Source organism: Podarcis melisellensis (assembly GCF_964234715.1).
Source record: "Podarcis melisellensis genome assembly, chromosome: 10".
In the NCBI taxonomy this organism is placed as follows: Eukaryota; Metazoa; Chordata; class Lepidosauria; order Squamata; family Lacertidae; genus Podarcis; species Podarcis melisellensis.
In genome coordinates this window covers 57,468,021-57,494,067 of record NC_138542.1, presented here as the reverse complement: position 1 = coordinate 57,494,067, position 26,047 = coordinate 57,468,021, and the positions used below count along the sequence as shown (strand labels likewise).

Sequence of the window (26,047 nt, the reverse complement as noted above, 5' to 3'; positions counted from 1 at the left end):
TTTGTAGAGATTGTTTCACCATATGTACATTAAACTAAATCACTTCTTAATATATATTTAGTGCACAATTTCCAGTTTCAGGGTCATAGAATCATAGTATCATAGCGTTAGAAGGGACATGTCTCATAGGTAGGAATGACCAAATCTGTCAATTTCAGTTTCCCTCTGTTTCTTATTTTCACAATCTTAAATTAAATTTCCCACATTCCTACTTCAGTTTGTGATTTCTTTTAAAAAGTCCTCATGAAAATTCACCAGCAAATTTCTCCCACTAAACAACTTTTTATAGGCAATACACATTATTGCAAAGCAAGTTTGCCTGATGTAATCCATTTTGTACATTATTTTCACCAATATATGCATTTTTGTGCACATACATTTTACCATAATGTATGCCTTTTTGCACTCCTGATTTGGTTGGAGAACTACAAAATTCAGGAAAGTGCACATTTCGAGGAATCACTGTTTCGGTTCACATCTTGTTTCAGAAAATGAGAATTTGGTAAGTTCGCCTTTAAATGTGAAATGAATTGAAATTCAGAGTGTGAGCTGCTGAGCTCCACAATGGCTCCTCTCAGAGCAGGGTGTGGAGTCTGCAAGCACCTGGCTTCCCCCCCCCCAAAAAAAAATTAAACTTCTCAGAACTGATTACCAACAAAAGTGAGCCTCTTTGTCAAAGCCAAGAATGGGAAATTTAGGTCCAGTGGTCTAACATGACCCTAAATCTGACTCTGAAGACTCTCCCTATGACATCCCCTCACCCCAGGCCACACATCTCACTGGCCCTCCTCCTTGTAGACTCTGAATGCTTTTGCCTGTCTGGAATGTGTCCCTGAGCTGTGATCATGCCTCTTGCTTGAATGGATGGGGGGTGGTGCTGTGTGTGTGTGTGTGTAGGAGAGAGAGAGAGAGAGAGAGAGAGAGAGAGAGAGAGAGAGAGAGAGAGAGAGAGAGAACCTCTGGTTTTTGATGGCTGGAAAGAGAAATGCCGTGCACTGCACTGCCCACTTTTGCCTCTGGCCACTCCCCTCCTGATATGCGGGCTCCCATAACTTTGCCCATGATGAAATGTGGCTCTTGAACCATGAAAGGCCCCCGCACCCCTCTTCTAAGTGATCTTCAGTGCAAGATGATTGATCTCTTTGTCATGTGCTTTTCATAATGCATCCATTGATGGCTCCTCTGAGTGCCAAACAGGAAATAATGCCTTTCACACAATTAGCAACTGGCATGAATGGCATTTGAAAGGGTAAATAGCAAGCATGGGTACCTCAATCCAGATCAGAGGGCAGAGGGCCCAGGGAGCATTAAGCCTTTGCCTTTGCCCTCCACTTCAGTCACAATCTGGATCAGCTGCTATTTGTTTTGGAAGAAAAACTTCCATGGCACAAATGAGAGGTGAGGAGGAGACACAGAGGATTGATCTTTTTTCCCCTGATGGAGCCATCCAACCAGAGAGGCAGTCTGCTAACAAAACACCCAGCCATTGAGGCACAAACCATGCCAACCTGCTTCCGAATGGCCATCTGACCAACTTTCCAGACAGCCTGCCACCATCCAAACAAGCAAGGCAGACAGACAGTCAATGGACTAAACCAGCCTTGAATATATACAAATACAAGGCAAATCTTGGGGGGGGGGGCATGCATCCCTCTAATGCATTCCTATTGTGCTATTCCTAACCTTTGGCAGAACGTTAAGCAGTTTTCTTTACAAAGCACCTTCGGTTCATGAAAGATATCAAAGTTTTCTGCATCGTGACAAATACCCAGGGGTCCCTCTGCTAACTGTAGAAACAAGTTGTGGCCTGCCCCACAGATCAACAGAGAATGAATTCTTCATCTTAAAAGAGGTACAGATATTTTCTGCCAACAAAAAGGAGTCAAGGTATCAGGCACTGAGGGAGTTCAGATTGGGGACCCTGTGAGTCAAGTGTTAGCTCCCTGTTTCCTGTACCCCCAGGGCTTCTCACTGGAGAGTGGAGCTACAGAAAGCTTAAGCCAAGATGTTCTAATCAGAGTCCAGTATTCTCCTGGTCCTGAAAAATCAGGTGACACTGTACAGTCAATCCTGTCCTGTTTTGTATGTGACCACAGTGCTTATGGGATGCAGGGTTTGCACTTGTTCCGAAAACATCGGCTTCGCTCATGGGATGAGATGTTTATCTGACTGTGTATATGACGTTCTCGTGCTCTCTGCACCCTAGAATAATACATATGCATGAATGCCTTGGAAAGAGAATGAATGTCCTTGTATTTTCCATTTCTTAATTGCCCCGGTCTGATGTACATGTTGTGACAGGATCCTGCTGAATAAATATATCACTGTTGGCATTGCAAGTATGTGAGATTTTGGTTCGCCGCTATAAATAGAGATGCTTTGCAACCTTGATAGAGCATTCGGAAGTCTCCCTCTCTTGTTGGAAGAAACTGGCCAGGGGTGGGGAGGGAGGGAGGGAGGGAGGGAGGAAGCTCCTCTGCAGTGACCCCAGGCAGAGGTGTCATCAGCACCTACAGGTAATTCAGCCAGTAATACTGCCAAGGGGCTGACATATGGCCTATGAAGTGACTGCAAAGCAATTTCTAGCTGTCCAATTCTATTGACAGCAATAACTCCCCCATGGGGGATGAAATCATATCACCAGAGACAAATGCTCATTTCCTGCCAACAGGTCACATGAGCAAGCAAGCTGCAGGATTTACACACACACACACCATTCCTCGAGCCACACAGTTTTCTGCCCTGCATTGCTCTGCTCTGGCGTTTCGACACTCTACACATCCATTTCACGTTCCAGGCTCTTCCCACAATTATCTTTTTTTTCTTTTCTTTCACCGCATTCCAACTATTTATTTATTTAGTTCATTTGGATCCCAGCCTTCAGCCAAAAAAGGCTCCCAGAGCGGCTTGTGTACAATCAATTAAAGCAAGACAGTCCCTGCCCGCAGGCTTACAATCTAAAACAAAAAAATGACACATGAGTGGAAACGGACAGGGAGGGAAGGGGGGGAGATCAATCTCAGGCACCAACTTTCAAACTGTTGTTCTTATAATGACTAGCTGGCACAGTTCAGGGGTAAAGGTAAAGGTAAAGGGACCCCTGACCATTAGGTCCAGTCGTGACCGACTCTGGGATTGGGGCATACAGCCGGCGTACAGCTTCCGGGTCATGTGGCCAGCATGACTAAGCTACTTCTGGGGAACCAGAGCAGCGCACAAAAACGCCGTTTACCTTCCCGCTGGAGCGGTACCTATTTATCTACTTGCATTTTGACGTGCTTTCGAACTGCTAGGCTGGCAGGAGCAGGGACTGAGCAACGGGAGCTCACCCCGTCATGGTGATTCGAACCACCAACCTTTTGATCGGCAAGGCCTAGGCTCAGTCATTTAACCCACAGTGCCACCTGCGTCCCTAGTTCAGGGGTAGGAGGTGCCTAATACAGCTGGTCTTTTGGCAAAGCTGGTGGAATGCAGCCCTGCTTCCCTTTCTTTCCCAGTGGGGCAGCATGATGGAATGGCCTCTTATCGCTTTTTACAACTCTTATGTGGGCTTATCCACACTGATCCCTTTGCCTCACCCTTTCCAGGCACAATTCTGCACTTTAAAGCTACATTTCTAAGTGTCCCTTTTTTCGCTCTGGCGCTTTCCCCGCAAAAATCCACTCCTTAAAGCTGAATTGGAGCAAATGGCAATTCGGGTTTCCCACAGATTACCGTTTGTTCTGATTCAGCTTTAAAGAGCAGGTTTTCATAGGCAAAACTCCAGAGCAAAAAAAAAAGGGGAGGCTCAGACATGGAGGATTAAAGTTTGAACCATACCTGGAAAGTGTGGAGAAAAGGTAAGTGTGGATAAGCCCTTTCTCTCTCCATTATCAACTGGAGCATTTGTTTAAGCCCCCACGTGTTACCGGTATATCTTTAGGTGTGTTTTAACTGCACACCAGGATATGTAAAGCAAGAGTGTGGAACCTGACACGATTCATCTTGAAAGGTTACACTTGACTGCGTATTATAGATCAGTATCCTCTTTAATTGTAGGATGTGGAAACACACTTTAAACAAAAAGAAGTCAGTACTGGCCTAGTAAATGCAGCATACAGCTGGTGAAGAAGAGCCTTCAGCAATGTGAGGGCAACTCAGAAGCACTGACCCTTGCTGGAAGAACAAGGATGTTAAATTACAAGTACAAAAGAGCATCCCTATTTTTGACGGACATTATTGGACTCGGCTCTCTGGCGGAGGTGTTGTTGAAGTGGGTATTATGAGTATTACCATATTCTGAATCAAATACAGACACTGCTCAGCAATGTAGAGTTGAGTGGGCATCTATAAGCAGTGGCCCATTGGCTTCATGCACGGCTAATTTAAATCTGTCAGCGACTGCCTCTTGAGGTCAAACTAGACAGGAATGTGTCATTGGACTAGCTGGACTAAATGCGTCATTAGAAACATCATCAGGGTTTAAAAATAATAACTGTGGAGGGTGGTTTTTATTGGGACCGCAGTATATGTAGGTAAGAGGTTTAAGCCTTCCCTCCCCAGCTGTGATTTGGACAAAGAATGTCCCTATGCTGCTATGAAGTGCCACCAACAGGAACTTTTTTCTAGAGCTAATAGCAGCACAGGGGGATTTTAGTCAGGATTGCAGCTGTGAGGAGATGGGTTAAACTTCCCATTCCTATGCACCGGACTTCAGATGAAAATCCACCCATATATATTAAACTCCGATGTTCTTTCTTAAATGTTAATTTCGCTCAACTCTGGTACTCACCACAAAAGATAAGAGTTCTGTACCACCTTAAAGACTAATAAACTTATTGTGGCATAGGCTTTCTACTAAATATGTGACATATTCTATGGGGGACAGGTTGTTCTGCTTAGAGACAAAACTGATCCTCAATATTTTGGTGCCTTTATCTATAAGAACATCAGAAGAGCCCTGGTGGATCAAGCTGAAGAGACACCCAGTCCAGCATCATGTTCTCACAGGGGCCAAGCAGATGCCCACAGGAAACCCACCAGCAGAACATGAGTGCAACTGTACTCTACGAGATATATTTTTGGCTTATGGGCACCACACTCTCACAAGCCTTCCAGACCAGGATCCAGAACTTGCCCTTCTCCCATTCTCTGAGACCCAGAACCCTCTAAGACTCATCTTCCCATGTATAATAATATACATTGTTGTTGTTGTTGTTGTTGTTGTTGTTGTTGTTGTTGTTGTTGTTAATACCCTGCCCATCTGGCTGGCTTCCCCAGCCACTCTGGGCAGCTCCCAACAGAATATTAAAAAGGTAAAGGTACCCCTGCCCGTACGGGCCAGTCTTGACAGACTCTGGGGTTGTGCGCCCATCTCACTTAAGAGGCCAGGGGCCAGCGCTGTCCGGAGACACTTCCGGGTCACGTGGCCAGTGTGACAAAGCTGCATCTGGTGAGCCAGCGCAGCACACGGAAACACCGTTTACCTTCCCGCCAGTAAGCGGTCCCTATTTATCTACTTGCACCTGGGGGTGCTTTCGAACTGCTAGGTTGGCAGGCGCTGGGACCGAGCAACGGGAGCGCACCCCGCTGCGGGGATTCGAACCACCGACCTTTCGATCGGCAAGCCCTAGGCGCTGAGGCTTTAGCCCACAGCGCCACCCGCGTCCCTCAAAACAGAATATTAAAAAACCATAAAACATCAAAAACTTCCCTAAACCGGGTTGCCTTCAGATGTCTTCTAAAAGTCAGATAGTTGTTAATTTCCTTGACATCTGATGGGAGGGCGTTCCACAGGGCGGATGCCACTACTGAGAAGGCCCTCTGCTTGGTTCCCTGTAGCCTCACTTCTCACATTGAGGGAACCGCCAGAAGGCCCTTGGCCGCTGGACCTCAGCTTCAGGGCAGAACAATGGAGGTGGAGACGCTCCTTCAGGTATACTGGGCCAAGGCCATTTAGGGCTTTAAAGGTCAGTACCAATAGTCTCTTCAAGCTCTCTTCAATTTCCTTATAGAGGATCCTATTTGTTTTCATAGAATTGTGGAATTGTAGAGTTGGAGAGGACCTTGAGGCTTATCCAGTCCAACAGCCTGCAATGCAGGAATCTCAGCTAAAGCATCCATGGCAGATTGCCATCCAACCACTGCTTAAAAACTTTGAATGAAGGATGGTCCACCGCTTTCCGAGGGAGTCTGTTCCACTGTCAAGCAGCTCAGCCCAAATGAATTAGAGAGGTTGTGCAAATGTACATCAGTCCAATCCAGATCCGATTCACACAGCTTTACTCCTAATGGTTTTATAAATCACAGCTGACAGCCAAGCTACGTAATGAGCAGCTGCACCTGATGTATCAATTGCCAGACTATTCCACTTCTGAATGCATGGAGATGGCGGTTGTTTGAATACTTTCCCACATTAAAAAACACAAACCTTTCTGCACATTCTAATGGAGTCATCCCCTTTGACATATGAGAGTGTATTAGCAAGGGGGAGCTCTTCACATGAGGGGATATCCCAACATTTTATCACACTCTGAAGTGGTGCAATTGATTACTTAAGATTGTGTGTGTTGTCTCTGAACTTGCAAATCCACACTACTGAAAAGCCTTAGCATACCGTTGAGGTGATATGGGTGTTGCCTCTGTGGTGTTTGATCCATGATGTCTAATTCACACAGTCATCAGATGAGGACTATTCATGTGTGAGCCTGCCCTCCGTGAGGGCTGGGTTGTTGGAATTATGTACACCATGACTATTCAGCTGATTAAGACATCCGATGCCATGCAATGACCCAGCCCACATGGCTTCATGGGAGCAAAATGGGGGGGCACACACAGTTGGCTTGGAGCGTATCTGTAATGGTGCGTGAAAGAAAAACTCCATCCATCCGCTACTCCAGCAAAAGTGTTGGCTCCTAAGTAGGTTTCCCCTGGGTTGTCATCAAGTACCAAAATCAGCCACAGTTCATAGTCCCCACTCTAATTCCAATGCATGATCTTGACACATTTCCTCTTACACTATTCTTCAAAGTTCCTATAGCTCCTTGAGTCCCATGCCAGCCCTCTCTCTTTTTGGCAATGCCACTCTTTGGTTTCCCCATGTACTCTTTTGCCCTTGAAGAGTCGTCTCTCCAGGCCATGGCTGCAAGAACACGTGGGGTTGTGTTTTTCCCCAATAGAGTCCAGCCAAGTGTCGAATTGATCAGACATGAGTTCAGAGCTTATTAGCAGCTTGTCAATATCAGTAAGGACATACTGTGTGGGGAGGATCACAAGCTCACGGTGCAGTGGGGGCTCAAACTCTCCAACTGGGGCTGTTTGGTATGCATTTCCTCTGCCAGATGCTCCCTCCAGCTGCCCTGGATACCACAAAAAGATCTCATGCAAGACCTTGATAGGAGGTAGGTGCCTCTTTGGGTTTCTAAGCATGAATTCCTACGGAAATTCTCAGCATGGCGATATGATGCAACATGGGCAAATCCATCTTCAGAGCTCAGAGTATGTGCTCAGTCAATACCTTCTTCAGCACTTTGCAAGGGTCTGTTAAATTAAATTCCATACCCACAATGCACTATAGCTGTAGGGATATTATGTGCTTGCCTTTTATTTTCCTATTTCTAAAATGTATAGTTTGCAGCCCCCTCCCAAAGAGGTCCCTTGATGGGGTGATGGCTGTAGACTGCTGTTGTCCATGTATATTTTTTCTCCTTCCAGTGCTTCTGTGTTTTAAGCAGCTGAACAGCAGGCCAGGAGTCAACGGCGAAAGCTTCTCTGATTTGAAGTTGTAGCAGCGTAGCAAGCTTCAGCTGTTGGTTTTTTTTCAGGAGACCTTCCAGGGGGAAAACTGCTGACAGTTCCTACAGCATTTAATTCATGGGATTATGGAATTGCTCTTCATGCAGTCTGTTTAATTTATCACATTCATTTGCTTCTCATCCTTCCTCTAAGAAGCTCAGGATGGCTTACTTGGGGAGTGGAATTGATACCATTTTACCTCAAAACAACCCCGTGATGTAAGCAAGGCTGAAAATGTGATTGGTCCAAGGTTACCCAATCAGCTTCTAAGAGAGGTGGGGGATTTGAACCTGGATCTCTGCGGTTTATGTATGACTAACCACTCCAGCACAACACCGGTGTGCTCTATTTCTTTCAAGGGTTCAAAACAGGACATGGAGCCCATTGCTTAATTTATATATATATATATAAATAGAGGCATCAGGACATAAAGCTACACAATCAGCTACCCACACCATGATCCTAGATGTAAGGTGGGGGGCAACAAGATATTGGATTCAGTAGGGAGATAAATGTGCCCAGAACAAGCTCAAAAGTACTCCTCTTCAGTCAGTCTTGCTGGGACTGAGAGGGGTCTGGAAGCAGACTCTGTAAGTGGATACCAATTGCACAGGCTTCCAAATGACAGAGACCTTTTAAATAAGGTTTCTGTCCATTGGCAGCCAATACAAGCAGTTGTTGGCATCCATCGGTCTCACCAGACAATGGAGTGCACCTCCGGAGGTGAAGTCAAACTGCTGCATCAGCAGCACCCAAGTGACCTCTCCAGAGTGCAAGCTTGGGCAGTGTGTATGGAGGTCCTGGGCTGCCCAGAAGACAAGACCCCTCTCTCAGCTTCACTGATGGGGTCCAAAGGAAAGCAGAGCAACACATTCGGCACCAGCTTGGCTGCAGAAGCTGCCAGAAGGAGGCATACAAGGCACCATCCAACCGACTCCACTCCGGATTTGTGTAGAGATTACTCCTTAGCCTTTTCTTCTCCCAAAGATATCCCACAAGGCAGTGGAGGTTAAGGATAGAGTTTTTCTTCTCCTAGATGGGCTACCTTCCCAGGTTGACGAACCCCATCTGCTCCTCAGAGGCGGAACTAGCTGCTCTGGCACCTGGGGGGTGGGGCTGTTGGGACCATGGGATGAAAAGCCAGCTGGCTTGGCCCCAGCCAGAGTGTCTCCCTTCTCAGCCTTGCCGCTGCAGAGATCCATCAGTCATCCTCCTCCGAGGTACGTTCATAATTCCAACTATTTAGCAGGAGCACACATTACACAGCAGAGTAAACACACAACAGATCAGGCTCGAGGCATGGATACTATACTAAACTACACATTTATTATATATAAATCAGGACAAAGAAAAACATGGCCTCTCTCCTTGTCGTTCTTCTCGGAGAGACAGAAAACAAAAGCAATACAGAGTGGATGTTCCACTCACGTGCTGGAATGTAAACAGACATGTGACATGTAACAATCCCACGTATCTGCAGCAAAGGGCGGGGTGCGTGTCCCAGGGGTGCATACCCCCGCAGCAAGCATCGGGGGATAGGGTGATGTCACCCCCCTGGGATGGCACCCGGGGCAGACTGCACCCACCACACCCACCTTTCTCTGCCTCTGCTACTCCTCTTTTCCCTCTGCAGCACATGAAGAACCTTAACCATTGGACCCACTATTGGTCTTGTCCGGTCAATCCGCTGGAGCCTGTCTTCACATGCAGGGAAAGTCCCTAACTCAGCAAGGGTTTGAGACCCATTGGTTCCCCTTACCTGGATTAGCTGGCATATCAAAGCCGTTTCTGGGATGTAGCTGCTGTCAGATGCCAACAGCTTCTAGGACTCACAGGTGAAAGCTGAGTGCAGGGTGGGAACCAAAGGTGGAAAAACTACCCCAGAAGGAGATGCCACCCCATACACCCTATGCAAACACTAGCATTTACAGGTTACATATGCTTCAGGTTACATACGCTTCAGGTTACAGACTCCGCTAACCCAGAAATAGTGCTTCAGGTTAAGAACTTTGCTTCAGGATAAGAACAGAAATTGTGCTCTGGCGGCGCGGCGGCAACAGGAGGCCCCATTAGCTAAAGTGGTGCTTCAGATTAAGGACAGTTTCAGGTTAAGAACGGACCTCCGGAATGAATTAAGTACTTAACCCAAGGTACCACTGTACAGGAAAGAAGGTGAAAGTCCTTAGTATGCTGCCCTACAGATGTTGCTGGACTTCAACTACCATAATCTCTGACAATTGGGCCATGAAGTCTGGGACTAGGGATAGAGGAGAAATTTGATTCAGTTCTCATTTAAAGGTGAGAACTCACTTAAAGGTGAGAAAGGTAAACCGAAACTCAGCAATCGTTTGAAATTCACACTTCTCTGAACTTTGCAATGCAGCACTCCACCCAAACAGTGTTTACAAACCTGCATGTATTGAGGAGAAGTGTGTTTAAAAAGGAACATTTTCATGAAAATAGCATATGAAAATGCTATATAAATGCAAAATACACCAGAAATACAAAAATGTGTTTCCTTGGAGAAATTCGCATTAAAATGCTGGTGAACGCTCAAGAGAATTTCTTTAAATGAATAAATAAAAAGAATTCTCCAGTTGCTGCAGAAATGTGGAGAACTGAATTTAAGACTGGAAAAACGAGAGAACCAAAACTGGCAGATCCTCTACCCCGAGCTAAGAATTATGGGAATTATGGACTTCAGCCCTTCATCATCCAGCACCAAAATGGCTACCTTTGGTCTTGATACTAACCCAGGTATGAAGGGCATTGAATACATGCAGTCCCACCCTCTCTAAAAGGATAATGTGTTAATTGACCTTCACTGTCAGCCTTCTATCATGATTGTGGTGAGACTGTTCTGAGCTCCATATCAACACGCATATTGCATGTTTATGTTCTCTTATATCCTGGACACTCTTCTTGAGGGAGGGGAGATTCTATTTAGAGCTCTAGGTGAGGCATGTTTTGAATGCACTTGACAATAGGCCATGGCATTCTTGCCAGAACAGACCATTTATTGATGCTAAAATTGCCCCATGCTTTAATTAACTTCTGTTACCAAATATTCAGCCTGTTGGGCATGATTTGATAGCTGAATTCAAATTGCCGCTGGAAGCCTGGCTTTTAAAAAACTAATTCCTTTCTTCGAGTAGCGAAGCGGCAGGAAAGGAAAGAGTGGTTTGTTAAGAAAACAATAGCATAGAAAATAAAATACTGAAAATCTCTTTGGGGGACTGAATGAATATAGGGCTGGCAGGATAATTAGGTATGCCTGAAGACCAAACAAATGAGACAAACGAAAGGACCAGTAGAAGCCATTTTATGGTATTGCATTGTGTTTTTGTATTCCCAAGCAAAAAGTCTGCAGTTAGAAGTACTGTGCTATTGTAGGTAGCCCAGATTGCCTGTCACCCACATTTGCCAAAGCTGCAAAGGCAAATAATTTGAGAAAACCATCACATTATTTCTCTGTTTGATGTTAAGAACATCAGTGCTCTTCCAACAACAGTTGAATGTGGCTGTTGCAGAAGAGTATGTCCTATTAGAGAATAAACTGAGATAGAACAAACCATTTTTTTATTTAAAAAAATTGAGTTTGATTACTGGTTTTCCCTCACAAATAGCTTTCATTTCAAAATTTTCCCTACCACATAGAAAGCCAACTTTTTTGTACATGAAAGCTGGGTCCCTAGGAGGTATCCCAGGGACCATAGGATTCTTCAGTACAGATGTACCTTGGATCTCGAACACCTTGGCTCCCAAACAAATTGGCTCCTGAACACGGTTTTTGAATGCTTTTCGGAAGCTGAATGTCCGGGGCGCCTTTTGCAGCTTCCGATTGGCTGAAGGAGCTTCCTGCAGGGGACAGGGTTTGTTTTTCTCCCTCAGAAACCAAAATGTCTTCTTGGGCCAGTCCTGGCTCAGACTTACTTCCCAGAAAAAGCCTTCACAGGAGTCTTAGGCCAAACAGTTCAACTGAACAAAACCCAAAGTAGAGCGCTCCTCTTCCATCAACCTTTTGAATCATGTACTGTCTCGGTTGAGGGGGAGTAGTTGAGGCTGCCAACCTTGCTTAAAGAAAGTACCTAGGAATCTGCCACTGTAGCAAGAAGTGATGTAGGATGGGACTTATCCGATGTGTCACCCTATCTGAAAATAGAGGGAAAGGATGTTCTGGAGTGGCAGTGATAAGGAGAGAATGCAAGTCACCTGTGACAGGGAAAGCAGAGGAGATGACAGCGGTAATGGCAACAGCACCAACCACTGCTCAAGCTCAGGGCTTTGTTGCTGTGACTCATTGCCTTCTTCTCCTTCAGTAGTGTCCCAAAGGCTCTTAATGTGCGGTGCTGGGAGCTACCTGTAGTATATATGGGTGCTAGCTTTCCATGTAGCACAAGCTCTATAATAGCCTTTGGATTGAGGCCCTCCCTCAGGGGGCACATACTGCTTGGCAGAATATAACGTCCCTCGGGCACAGGCCTGCTTCAACCCAGCTGGAGCTACTTTAGGTGGATGTGACCCAGTTACAGGATGAAAGCCTTAGGCGCAGCTCGAATGGAGCTGGCTGAGAGGAACTGATTTGGAGGGAAAGCTTTCAAGTTTGGAAACTCAGAGGACGGGAGCTGAGGGAGAGACAAGTCTTTGTAGAGAGGAGCGGGTGGGAAGGTAACATGAGGTACTTGATTTCTAGAAAGAGCTTTGTTCACAAACAAGAAGAGCTGTTCATGAACTGGGAACAATCACAGGAACATACCCCCCCCTTCTGGATTAATCAATCTGGAATGGATGTATCTGCATATTATTTGGGGACAGGGAGTTAGTGGTGCACACTGTCTCCATCAGTTCAGCCCAGTCTTGAGCCTCTCCTGTTTTCGTTTGACCTAGGACAGGGGTCCCCAAGCTGTAGTCTAAAACTATAGTTTATTCCTGCATTGCAGGGGGTTGGACTAGATAACTAAATGGCCCTTGGGGTCCCTTCCAACTCTACAATTCTACGATTCTATGACCATCAGTGGCTTGTGGAGTATCTATGGAGAACATTTACAATTTGAATTCTATGGAATATACAAAATATGATATAAATAAATCAAGGAAGCAATACAATACAATTTAAGAAACATACAGCACCCTGCACAGTGCATTGCAATTGCTACAGCAGGCAGAAAAAAAGCATGAAGTGATCCACTAAGACCCTTGGCTGTTTTCAAATGGTGCACGGGGAAAAATGTGTGGATGTCAAGTACAACATTCCTACAGTGGACATCGTATGGTCGGCGGTTCGAATCCCCGCGGCAGGGTGAGCTCCCGTCATTCGGTCCCAGCTTCTGCCCACCTAGCAGTTCGAAAGCACCCCTAAGTGCAAGTAGATAAATAGCGGGAAGGTAAACGGCGTTTCCGTGTGCTGTCCTGGCTCGCCAGATGCAGCTTGTCACGCTGGCCACGTGACCCGGAAGTGTCTTCGGACAGCGCTGGCTCCCAGCCTCTTAAGCGAGATGAACACGCAACCCCAGAGTCAGTCACGACTGGCTCATACGGGCAGGGGTACCTTTACCTTTTCAGATGTCATAAATGGATACTTCATGTTCTCATTTCTGGTTTCTTTTGGAATTGCTGTTGATCCTAATTGCTTTATTATTGTGGTTTTGAATTGCATTTTAAGATTATGTATTTTTATTGCTTTGGTTGCTATATATAAACCTCTTGGAGGTTGCTTTGTGATGGAAAGCAGTTTAGAAAAGCAGTCAGCACCCATGTACAAGACAAACAGAGCTACCCAAGTCCTCCCCTTACCCTGGGCTGGTTGGGAGGCTTGGATGGAGTGGAGCTACCCCTCCACTCAGCCCTGCTGGCTTAGCCAGCTTCTCACAGGTGGTGTAGCCCCACCAGTAGAGACCAGGAGAAAGCCCTAAAACAGGGTGACCCAAAGGCAGGGGTGGGACTAAGCTAGACTAGGATCCGCTGCATCCTGAGCCAGTCCCATTGCTATCTGGATCTGATTTGGCTTGTTGCTGAGACAGGGTTCACGCCTGAACATCTTCCCCACCCCCTGCAACTTTCCACCGCAGCCACCATGAGAAATGACTACAGTGGTACCTAATGTTAAGTACTTAATTCGTTCCAGAGGTCCGTACTTAACCTGAAACTGTTCTTAAACTGAAGCACCACTTTAGCTAATGGTGCCTCCTGCCGCCGCCGCGCCGCCGGAGCACGATTTCTGTTCTCATCCTGAAGCAAAGTTCTTAGCCTGAAGCATTATTTCTGGGTTAGCGGAGTCTGTAACCTGAAGCGTATGTAACCTGAGGTACCACTGTATTGAAAAGGTGCTTTCAGTTTGCGGTGGTGATCAGCGTAAAACAACCATTCAAATTACACAGGAAGGTGAAATTGTCACAAATGTGAAATGGTTTTACATAGAACAAAGAGAAAAGTTGCCACAAAGGATTGCTAGGGGAAAATGATTCCATCCCTTTGGCAAATATATAATCGCTACCAAGATGATTTCTCTTTCTCTCTTTTTTTTACCCAGACAGGTAGCTCTATAATTAATTTAATTTGAGAGTTGGGGCTGTTGTTCACTCAATTAGACATCTGCTTCTGTCCCCACCATTTTAATGACAGCCAACTTGCCTGGGGCCATTATGACTTGCGTAGAATTGCGACCAGCTAATAAAGCCCCCACAGACATGGTGATTATGTTTTCTCTTTGGAGAGAGAGAGGGGGAAAAAAACATGTTTTGATCTCTTCTGTTTCAGGAGCCTTTGATATTATTAGCATTATTTTATTCAAAGGACATTAAAAAAAAATCTTCTGAATGGCTCTTGGATGCATTTTAGGCCCCACCTGCACTAAAAATTTAAAGCAGTATCATACCACTTTAAGCAGCTGTGGGTTTTGGCAAAGAACCCTGGGAGCTGTAGTTTGTTAAGGGTTCAGAGAGTTGTTGTTTAGTCGTTTAGTCATGTCCGACTCTTCGTGACCCCATGGACCAGAGCACGCCAGGCACTCCTGTCTTCCACTGCCTCCCGCAGTTTGGGCAGACTCATGCTGGTAGCTTCGACAACACTATTCAACCATCTCATCCTCTGTCATCCCCTTCTCCTTGTGCCCTCCCTCTTTCCCAACATCAGGGTCTTTTCCAGGGAGTCTTCTCTTCTCATGAGGTGACCAAAGTCTTGGAGCCTCAGCTTCAGGATCTGTCCTACCAGTGAGCACTCAGGGCTGATTTCCTTAAGAATGGATAGGTTTGATTTTCTTGCAGCCCATCCTCTGCCTCTTCTAAATCCAGCTTGCACTTCAGAGAGCTGATGGGACATCCTATTCCCTTCACAGACCTCCATTTCCCAGATTTTCCTGGGAAGGGGCAATCAATAGTGAAATCACTCTGAAAACTGTAGCTCTGTAAGGGGAATAGGGTTCTCTTAGCAACTCTCAGCACCCTGAACGAACTCCAGTTCCCAGGAATCTTTGGGGGAAAGCCCTGCTCTATCCTGCACCAAGGCAAACATCCATTCCAGCCTAGCAAAAACACTCAAGGAGGTTCCGAGCTAGACCAGTGAGGGAGCATGACCTGGCGTGGGTTCCCAGGGTCAAATGTTTGGCTCCCTCGTTCCCCATCCCTGGTGTATATGTTTCTGTTGTACACAATAGCTTCTCAGGTATACATCCAGCCTGACCTTTCATGTTCAAGCAGTGCTGTTTGTCAGCCTTCAGCAGGTAGAATGCTTCAGGATACCTTCCAACATTCCTCAGATGAAAATAGGGACATTTCTCATCCCACTGACCCTCCTTGACCTCCCCTTTTTGTCCCTCCCTCCTTCACAGAGCATTTCCTATCAGAAGAAGGGAGAGTGCCATCACCACAACACCAATGGGACACACTCTCCACCGTCCTGAGAAAACCCCTTGATCCCATTAATATATATATATATATACTTTGGTAGATTTACAAAAGGACACACCAATAGCTTAATTTTAGAAAGGGGCAACATTAGACAGAGGCACACAAAGCATTCTTTTTAAAAAATATTAAAATCAAGACTCCTTGCTCTCCACTTTGCTCCCCCTTTCTCCCCACCCAGGGTGGCCCTGCCCTCTGTCTGCCCCTCAGAGCCAGCACACCACAGGGGGTCGTGTCTTGGCAATGGCAGCCTCTCGCCCTCACCTGCTCTTCAGCAGCCCCACGAGCCATCCAAGGGAGGAGGCCGGCAGTGACAGCCATGGAGAGGCAATGGGATGCTCTCTCATAACCGCGGCCACCACTCAGGGCAAGTGCCAGTTCACTCTCCTCCCCGAGCTTGGCACTGGCACTGGCAGAGGAAATAGGGACATTCCAGGGTCAAAGCAGCAGCTGTGCAGAATGCCATGGCGAGACTCCTTACAGGGGTCCTCGCTGATGGATTACATTCACCCAGTGCTATACCAGCTGTACTGGCCCCTGGTGGAGTACAGGATCAGGTTTAAGGTGCTGGTTTTAACCTTTAAAGCACTATACGGCCTAGGACCCTCATACCTACAGGACCGCCTCTGTTGGTATGTCCCATGGAGGACCTTACGGTCATCAAACAAAAACGTCTTGGAGGTCCTGGGCCACAGGGAGGTTAGGCTGGCTTCAACCAGAGCCAGAGCTTTTTCAGCTGTGGCTCTGATCTGGTGGAACGCTCTGTCACAAGAGACTAGGGCCCTGCAGGACTTTCCACAGGGCCTGCAAGATGGAGCTGTTCCACCAGGCCTTTGGTCAAGGCACAGCCTTTGGTAATCCTCACAGAACTCTAGCCAAATGGTTGCCATTAATTTAATTTGAACTGATTTTATAATGAATTGATTTTAGAGTGCTGTAGTATTTTACTGTTGTTAGCTGCTCTGAGCCCGGCTTCAGCTGGGGAGGGTGGGATATAAATAAATAAATAAATAAATAAATAAATAAATAAATAAATTATTATTATTATTATTATTATTATTATTATTATTATTATTATTATTTCAGGACTGTCCCTGGAAAATCAGGACACTTGCAGGGTAGGCTTGAGAAACTGGTGCCGAAGGCCCTCCCATGCAAGGCTTAGCGTACTGTAAGGTTTGTTAGCTTTTGATTTCAAAGACCAAATTGGAGTACCTCCTTATGTCCAGCAAATTAAACACATCATGCTGCGAGATGAAAAGCATTGGCAGTCATATTTGCTGGGATAATGTTGGCCCAATGCAAACAAGCAGAGAAGAAATAATAATAATAAAAATACTATTAAGACTTTCATGCAATGAACAGCAGCCTTTCTGAAACAGATAAGCCATTAAAGTTCATTGTTGGAAGAGGCAAAACGTGCATTCCCATTATGTTGCATAAAAGCTAAAATGTGAGTTAAATTATTCAGCTCATAGTAAAGAAGAGGAATTCTCATGAATGCTTCAATTTAATAAGCACTCATTAATTCCTCTGCTGCTCACACTGAGATAGGAAAGTGAGCACACTCTTCTGAAAAACAGTGAGGAGCAAAATCAGGACCAGCGCCGTATTTTTTTAGCGAACCAGAGCTGCCCTAAGTGACCCCCCAAGAACCAACTGGACACCCCCTTAGCATCTACCACAACTTGGAGGGAGCCTAGCAGTGATACTGATGCAGTCACCAACCATGTCCCTGCCCCCCACATACAAGTAGGCTTACCTGGTAACAGTAGGACTGTAATGGAATGGTTACAGTGCCATTTCAGCCAGATGGGCCCATGAGTTCTCATGTGGGGGAGGCTGGTGGCTGTAGCAGCGCCACTGGATGCCCCCTGTGATAGCAGGAACTGTGTCAGCTCCAGTGGGATGTTTGCTTACTTGTCTCACATCTGGAACAGGAATCAGTCCAGCAAACACAATTGCTATTTGCCATTGTTGCTGCTTTCAGTCCACAAATGGGAAAAATTGGATTACATAGCAAACAACAACTGATAAAACAATACAAACCTATTGAAAAATGAAATTAAGGGGATGGGATAACATAATGTCAATGTAACTTGCCCAGTTATTTGCATACTGTCAGGGAACTGCCATCGGAACGAGAGGGGGAGGCAAGGCTCCACGACGATGCTGGAGAGGGGCCAAGTAGGGAGAGAGGCAGGTCTCCTGTTGGGGAAGAAAATCAGCGCAACACCAGGGATGGAGGGGCGCCAATGGGGGAAGCAGAGAGCAGGCTCAGAGACTCTTCACTGGACACCAGCGGGGAGAGCACAGGTCCTCCGCTACCCAGGCCCTCCCTGTTCAGAAGACTTCTGCGCAGGGAGAGTAGGAGGAGACTGGGTGTCAAACAACTTTTATGTTGGAAAAGGTTAAAGAAACGCCCACAGTCGGATTCTGCCAGCGACTGAACAGCCATGAAGTGAGGGGCTGTCCAGCCAGGAAAGGTTTAACCAGGCCACCTAGCCAGGAGTGGCGGCAACTTACGCACGAGCAACCCCATATAACCATTACACATACATTATGGAATTTCACCATAAGGAAGGCAGTGTGATGGATAGTGTTGTTTTGGGTGGAAGACCAACTGCAGCAGAATGGAAACAGAGCTGCATGGAATGACTAGAGTGCAGAACAGAAAATGATGCCTTCTTACATCCCTACTCTTGACCCAGTTTGGATATTTAGCTGCTCTCAGTTAATAAGAGAAAGGTTTTGAGAAAGTATTTGTCACTAGATGTAGAGAGGAAGGTATTTCTGAGACATGATGGGCTATTACTAGCTCTTCTTGCTCAGCAGGGCTGGCAGCACAGCGTTTGACCATTCATCAGGTTGTCTTCATCTAACCCCAATAAATGGCAATCTTATTTCAACCCAGTCAGGCAGCTAGGGGAGAAACATATTGGAAGATTTACTGAGTCATTACCTTGGGCGTAGATTTAAATGAAATTTACTGGCTTGGTAAATGGTTTCAGGGCTGTAGGCCTAGAGCTCCTGCTATAAATCATATGTGACACAGGGCATTTTTGGGGGAGGAGATTCTTTGACCGTGATTTCCTTTGGTGTTCTTAAGCAAGTTGGTTTCTTTCAACTAATATGGTGCTTCTCTAGTCTGCCATATCAAAATTGTGTAAGTGAAAATAATAGTAAAAAACAAGAGTTTCCTCAAATGTAGCAGTGTGTTCACCCAATGGCCGTTGGTTACCTTTGGTGGAAGGTATGTGTATGTTAGAAATAATCTTACCTCTTTGACAGTCACTTTATTCCCTAAACCACAGCAACAGGGTCACCTTGGGGGGAGCCTTCCTTATTTGCAATCCATTGCAGAATTGCTTTGACATTCTGCAACCCCCCCCCAATATTGGCTTAAGTGGGAAACCAGCAAACAGGACCCAAGCACAAGAGTAGGGGCGTAGGAAGGGGAGTGCAGGGGATGTGGCCTGCCCTGGGTAGCATCCCTGAGGGAGTGACAAAGTGGCACACCATGGGGAGGGGTGGCCTGGCCTGGAGCGCACCTGAGCCACGCATCTCTCCTGGGAGTGACACAGTTGTTCGGGGCCCCGCGCTGCCCGAAACGGCAGTGTGGAGCTTGCATCCGCCAGGCAGGCTCCATGGGCAGCTCGCCACAGCGCCTTCAAGGGCGGATCGCCACGGCGCCCCCCACCCTGGGCAGAGCACGGATCACCACGGCTTCCCTTTGCAGAGCTCGGCCCGCTCCCACCACTTCGGGTGCTGGAGTAGCTAACTACGCCCGTGCACAAAAGCACTCTCCCCCTTCTGCAATTCCCAGTAGCTGGTATTCACACACACACACACATTTGCATCCAGTTCAAAGCCCGGCAATTGTTTAAAACACTTTGTCTTTTACGTACAACATGCCTCAAGAAGTCTTAACCCTCTTGTTGACTGGCTGCCAAAGATAACTTCTCTTATACTTTTCAGGTACCACTGAGGAATTTGCCCACTGTGATCCAACCGTCTTGATCTTCTGAGGGTCTCCCCTCCCCTTCCTCAATGACGTAAATGTAAGCAGAAATGGGAAAGATCGACACCACGTCCGTGGAGCTGAACTCGCCTTCGGAGATGAAGGAAGCTGCCCTAGAGGAGTCGGAGGAGCCCATTGACTCAGAAAGCAAATACGCCAGCAAGAAGAAAAAGGAGGTCCCGGACAGAGGATCTTGGAAAGGCAAATTCGACTTCCTGCTCTCCTGCATAGGATATGCCATTGGCTTAGGCAATGTTTGGCGTTTCCCATATCTCTGTGGCAAGAATGGAGGAGGTGAGATTGACCTGATCAAGACTTTGTTTACTCATTACGATCATTTCTATCCCACATTTCAGGATATAAATCCTACTCAAATTTATTATTGAATTATATAGTTTCACTTGACGGTTGATAGAAGGTGGAGGTGATGAGCCGCTCCCTATGTTCCTAGGCCTCATGCTCTCTCGCGGTTTCAGAATGTTTACAGACCAATCCTAGATGCAGGGCTGGCCCAAGACATGCTGGAGCCTGAGGCGAACCACAAAATGCCTCCCTATTCCAGCCACGGAAGAAGGAACAGGTGTGGAATGAAGATCTATGTTGGGAACAAGGTGGGGAATCAAATTAAACTTACCCAACAGCTGAAGTGGCAATCAAAGGCCACTGTGGAGGTGTGGGCACTCTGAATCATGCCAGGGGGTGCAGAGGAGACCCAAAAGGGCAACCCCTCACATTTCTTCCTTAGGAGGGGACCAGCAACACCTCCTATTCACTGAGAGGCTGCTGTAGGGATAGCTCTTGCTGCTGAGGAGATGGAAGATCTTGCCTCCAAGGAGCGCACCGCAGCTGTCGCTGTCACCACAGCAGTGGCAGCAGCAAGTAATGCATTCCTCAGAGCAGCAGTTCTCAACCTGTGGGTCCCCAGATGTTGTTGGACTACAACTCCCATCATCCCTGAGCTCTGGCCTTGCTAGCTAGGGATGATGGGAGTTGTAGTCCAACATCATCTGGGGACCCACAGGTTGAGAACCGCTGCCTTAGAGGATGGATCTGCTGCCCCTGTGCATTCTGCTGCCTGAGGCAGTCGCCTCACCTTGCCTCATGAGTGAGCCGGCCTTGCCTAGATATGTTTACTCACAAGTGAGTCTCTCTCACTGACAACGAGATCTGCCTCCAAAGAGGTGTGCAGGGGCTTAAAGGGGCACAAAAGACTTCCAAAGTGCAATCAAGCCATCCTGACTGTAAATCTCAAGCAAGGCTCTGTGGTTGCTCTTGAAGAAAAAGAACCCGTCTCCTCAGTTCCAGGCTCTATTGCTCCTAATTTTTCTTAATGTAATTTGCCTACTTACTTTAATTATATCATTGCCTCTCCATCTGTTACTAAATCGGTTCCAATTAGGGTTGCCAGCATTCAGTGGCCATGTGTCCTCCTTTACAGAGGACAGCCCTCTGCTTGAAGGTGTCCTCTATATGATGGTCCATTTTAAAGAACCATCAGAAGGGAGAGGAGACAGGGGCCTTGAAGTTGCCCATCAACAGTTAGCAGCTAGACAGCAGACTGAGCAAGCACACAGGTCACCTGCTCACCTTCTTCACTACTATGGCAAATGTTTTGTGCTTTGATTCAAGCTGTAGTGAGTATTTATGAATTTGCATCTACACATGCAAAATTAACATATGCAACTCAGCACCTTCCTTTGTGTTCTTTCTGGTTGATGGCATAACTAGCCAGCCTAGAGCCATTCCCGACCTAGAGGGCATCCCTTTCCCTTCCCTTTTGTGATTGCGCAGAAGAAAACACTGCAGCAGTCATGAGTTTTCTTGTCATGTCTGAAGCAGTTGATCAAATTGGCTTTAAAGTGTTTTATCTACCACAAGCTAATGCGCAAGTATGGAGAGGGATTTGCTGTAAATCTGAGCAATGTGCTGTGAGTGTGATTTAGAGTTTCTATAAGGAAGCTACACAGCTTCTCTTGCTGGAATTATGATTTCTGAGAAGTGTTTATCTTGCTTACTTGACAAAATTCATAAGGTACTTACAAAAATATTTTTTAAAAAAACTTTAAAATGCATAAAATTATCAAGTCCAAGAGTAGCATTCCAACAGAAGAACTATGTTGGATCTATGTAGTCGGCTGTCATTGAAAGATGGCTGTTTTGCTTCTCTGGTAAGTTTAATGGCTGTATGAAAGCAAAAAATCAGCAGGGAAACTGGTGCATCTTGTATAAACTGAACTACCCTGTGATAGGAACATAGGAAGCTTCCTTAAGTCAGTTGAGGCTAATTTGTTCAGCTAGTCTAGTACTGCATACTCTGACTGGCAGAGACTCTCCAGGGTCTCAGTCAGAGGCTTCTATCTCCTGCTATCTGATCTTTTCAATTGGACATGTCTGGGATTAATCCTGGGACCTGCTTCTGTGTTCAAATACTAAGGTGCCTCCCTTAGGCTTTCCAGAGAGAGGGGCAGCAATTTGAATCCAGTTCTTTCTGGTCCAGCTCCAATACTCTTATCTACTACAACCTCTGTTTTACTATAATTTTCCCCTCTAGATTTCTTTTTACCAAAGCAATCTGTGTAGAAAATGCAGGTACAAGGCTGAAAGAAGGATCTTTAAGTGGGAATAAAGGCTGTTGTGCAAAAACAGGCCAGTTGAACTTCCAGTTAACAGAAAAGATTGAGATTTCAAAAGGTGGACATGGCCATATTTTTGCAAACAATGTGAAGTTCCTGAGAATCTGGATAGCTTTGTTCACAACTTGCAAATAATGCTATGGAAATGGAAAGACAATGTTGCAACTGGCCCCCCTCGTCTGCCTTTTTTATATTCTTCTCAATAAGTAGAGCCAGACTGGCAGTCATCGCTGTATTAATTAGGAATCATTATTTGTGTTACCATTTGCATTAATGGCTGCAGATCTAATTTCTTACCTCGGCGCTTCCAATGGCCAGTTTCATACTGGAATCTTTGTTATGCTAGGCACACAGAGCCCTCCATTTCTAGCCAAACAGGGTAAGATAATAAAAAAAGAATCAAATCAGAAGGAATTTCCAGGCATACAAAACCTTCCATCAAGATGTAAATTATAAACGAAGGGCAATTCAAGACTGTCACATTTTCAGGAGGGCAACCAATCATATACTGGCAAATTCAAGTGGCATAATGGGAACTGATTTGGAGCTTTTGTGCAAGGAACGTGCTTCCCTCAGAAATCTCCCCCCTGGAGAAATGCCCTGGAAAGTGAAAGAGAACGCTTGCTTGGTGCAACATCATCTAACCTGACTGCAAATAAAACAGGGTGAATGCTCCATAAAGAGGTCATTTGGAAGTGACCTAAATTAATAATACCTGTTAGACATTTATCCACTTTCCTTTTCCAAAGGAGAAGAAGCAAAAACCAGAGAAGTTTCCATAAGCTTCCTGGGATGTCTCTGTCCCACCCACTGCTGTAAAGCTAATAAGAAAAATTGAAAGAGGTGGGAAGTAGCAGGAGTGAATTTTGGAGGGAGCATTCAGGGACTGCAGTTAATAACAGAGTATTTGTCTTGCAGGAGGATTTTATTACATTTACAGCCTTGTTAAACACTTTACAGCTATGAACTGACTCTGTCACCTAACAGTGAAGATTTTATAGCATTCTTATTAATATCAAAGTCAGGGGATGGAGTCAATTTTAATGATGATGATGATCTCTTGTGTATACTTATACTTAGGGAAGGTTATATATACGTAAGAATAATCCTTTGGTCATCACTGGACAACAAATATTTTCTTAAACCAAAGATAAAATGATTTTATACTGTTTAAATGCCTGAAATATTAAGTTAAGAGAGCACCATATAGTTGAAATGAACACAGAGAGGCGAATATAGAAGGAAGAAATCAGAAAATGTGAATAATACTTATGGATTTTTCACCTTTTGCCGTCCCTTAATGTCAATTTATGTCTCCTCTCATTCTCCCCCTTCCCCCCTTTTTAATATAGCAAAATAGAGCTATTTCACTAAAAGAAAAAGAGAGGAATTAAGCAACCAAACCACCTTCTAGGGAACAGGAGGTGACATAAAGGGGAAATTCAGAAAAGCTATTGAAGGGGCAATTAATGGGTTATTTGCAAATAATCCCACTGCCACACTCAACAGGAAGCAGAAAACTTTTAATTACTATTGGAGGTATCTTTGTTTAATGAGACTTCATTTTGGATCAAAATCACAGCAAGAGCTTGTCCATGTTTGTGGCTGGTGCCAGAACAGAGCTACACCTTTCATTCTGCTTCCAGCTGATAGAGGAGGGAAAGGCAAGTTTCAGCTGTGGTGTAAAAGGCTCTAGTGAGGAAGCAAATTGTTAGAGAACTTGTAAGCAATTAAGCAAAATAAGAAGATGTTATCATACTGGCCAATGATCCTGCCAATATATATAAGAACAACTAACAGTCGGTGGAAAAGGGACGCGGGTGGCGCTGTGAGTTAAACCACAGAGCCTAGGGCTTCCTGATCAGAAGGTCGGCGGTTCGAATCCCCGTGATGGGGTGATCTCCCGTTGCTTGGTCCCTGCTCCTGCCAACCTAGCAGTTTGAAAGCAGGGCAAAGTGCAAGTAGATAAATAGGTACCGCTCCAGCGGGAAGGTAAACAGTGTTTCCGTGCGCTGCTCTGGTTCGCTAGAAGCAGCTTAGTCATGCTGGCCCCATGACCCGGAAGCTGTACGCCGGCTCCCTCGGCCAATAAAGCAGCATGAGTGCCGCAACCCCAGAGTCGTCTGTGACTAGACCTAATGGTTAGGGGTCCCTTTACCTTTACCTTTAACAGTCAGTGGAGGTTAATTCATTGGAAGGCAAATGGGGCACTGTCCCACCCGCCCCCAACCTGCCTGCCTTCTTACTTACAACTAGTCCAGAGGGTTGTACTGTGTGCTATTTTCCTCCTCTACTTTCCATGTTTCCCTTGTAGAACTCAGAAGGGAGGATGGTGGGAACAAAATTAGTTGGCTTAGTCTTTCATGGGCTCTGGCTCCACCTACTGTTGTCCTCCCTGCCTTCCACCCTCCTAGCCCTTATGGGTACCAGCTTCTACTGCTAATAGTGCATCCAGAGATTATAGACTAATGATGGGGAAACCTGTGACCCTACTCATTTTTAGCTCTGGCTGTGACCATCACTGACAGATTACCTCAAAGGGAATGAAGCACAACAATGGGTTATATATATATATATTTCTGCCAAGTTTTTTTTGCAGGTCTTGATGCACACATGGTTTACCAGCCATAATAAAGCAGATGCGGTGAGATGTTTCCCCCTTTTTCCTCCAAGGTGCCTTCCTGATTCCCTATTTTCTGACATTGGTGTTTGCTGGGATTCCACTCTTCCTGCTGGAGACAGCTCTTGGGCAATACACCTCCGTTGGTGGACTTGGAGTATGGAAACTTGCACCCATGTTTAAAGGTACAGTGAGCTCATTGCATTGATGCAAAATAAATAGGCCACAGGAACAGTGGAAGCTGCTTTGTCAGGCAATCGGCCCATCTAGCTAAGGTGAGACTACCCACCTGAAAATGATGGCGATTGAACCGAGGACCTTCTGCATGCAAAGCAGTTGCCATACACTGAGACACAGCCCTTCCCCATAGAGTTGCAGTGGATGTGAGCATTGGGCGAGGGGCACTGCAAACAGCTTGTTGCATCTCTATGAGGCTGGAGACTATAAGACCCTGAAAGCCACTGCATATATTAGCTCTGGCAGAAAGAATGGAATTTGGTCAGTAGAGACTTGTGCATTAGGACAAATAGGGCACTGATCCACCAACCTCAGTCTGCAACTCAGCCAGCCCCTGCCTGCCTGCCTTCTTACCCATGACCAGTCCAAAGATGACCAGTCCAGGGGCTGGCAATGCTGGCTGTCAGCTTCCTCTTCCCTAGACTTGATGTTGTTCTCATAGAACTCAACACAGAGGAAGATGGGGACCAAATTATTTGGCTTGCTTCTTGTTGGCTCTGGCTTTTGTTTGTACCTTTAATCATTTGCTGCCACCTATGCTTTGACAAAAAATCCTGAACTGACACTGTTCAACAACTCAGTGTCAAGTCTTCCAGGTCACTGCCATCCATTGCTCTCTTCACTACCACCCTACAAGGGGGAGAGAAGAGAAATTTAACTCAGTTCATATTTTAAGGCAAACCTACATAATTTACCCTTTCCAGCACAATATGTGAATCAAAACACAGCCATCCTTTGAAATCTGCACTGCTCTGAATTTTGCAATGCAGTTCTCTAGCCGAATAATGTGTACAAAAATCCAAATACTGGGGTAAAGTGTGTGTGAAAATGCATACATTAGTGAAAATAATATTAGGGAGAA

At 45.8% G+C, this 26,047-nt stretch overlaps 1 protein-coding gene across 1 annotated transcript in view; it reads left to right on the top strand.

The window, feature by feature from the left end:
* Window positions 1-7,338: 7,338 nt before the first annotated feature.
* The window catches only part of LOC309378639 (sodium- and chloride-dependent GABA transporter 1-like), a 48,782-nt gene continuing 30,073 nt past the window's right edge, over window positions 7,339-26,047 (top strand). Inside the window, exons 1-3 of the mRNA XM_081927113.1 lie at window positions 7,339-7,379; window positions 19,653-19,989; window positions 25,002-25,133. Of these exons, the coding sequence (XP_081783239.1) occupies window positions 19,746-19,989; window positions 25,002-25,133 (376 nt within the window). The 5' untranslated portion in view covers window positions 7,339-7,379; window positions 19,653-19,745. The remainder of the gene's footprint in view (window positions 7,380-19,652; window positions 19,990-25,001; window positions 25,134-26,047) is intronic.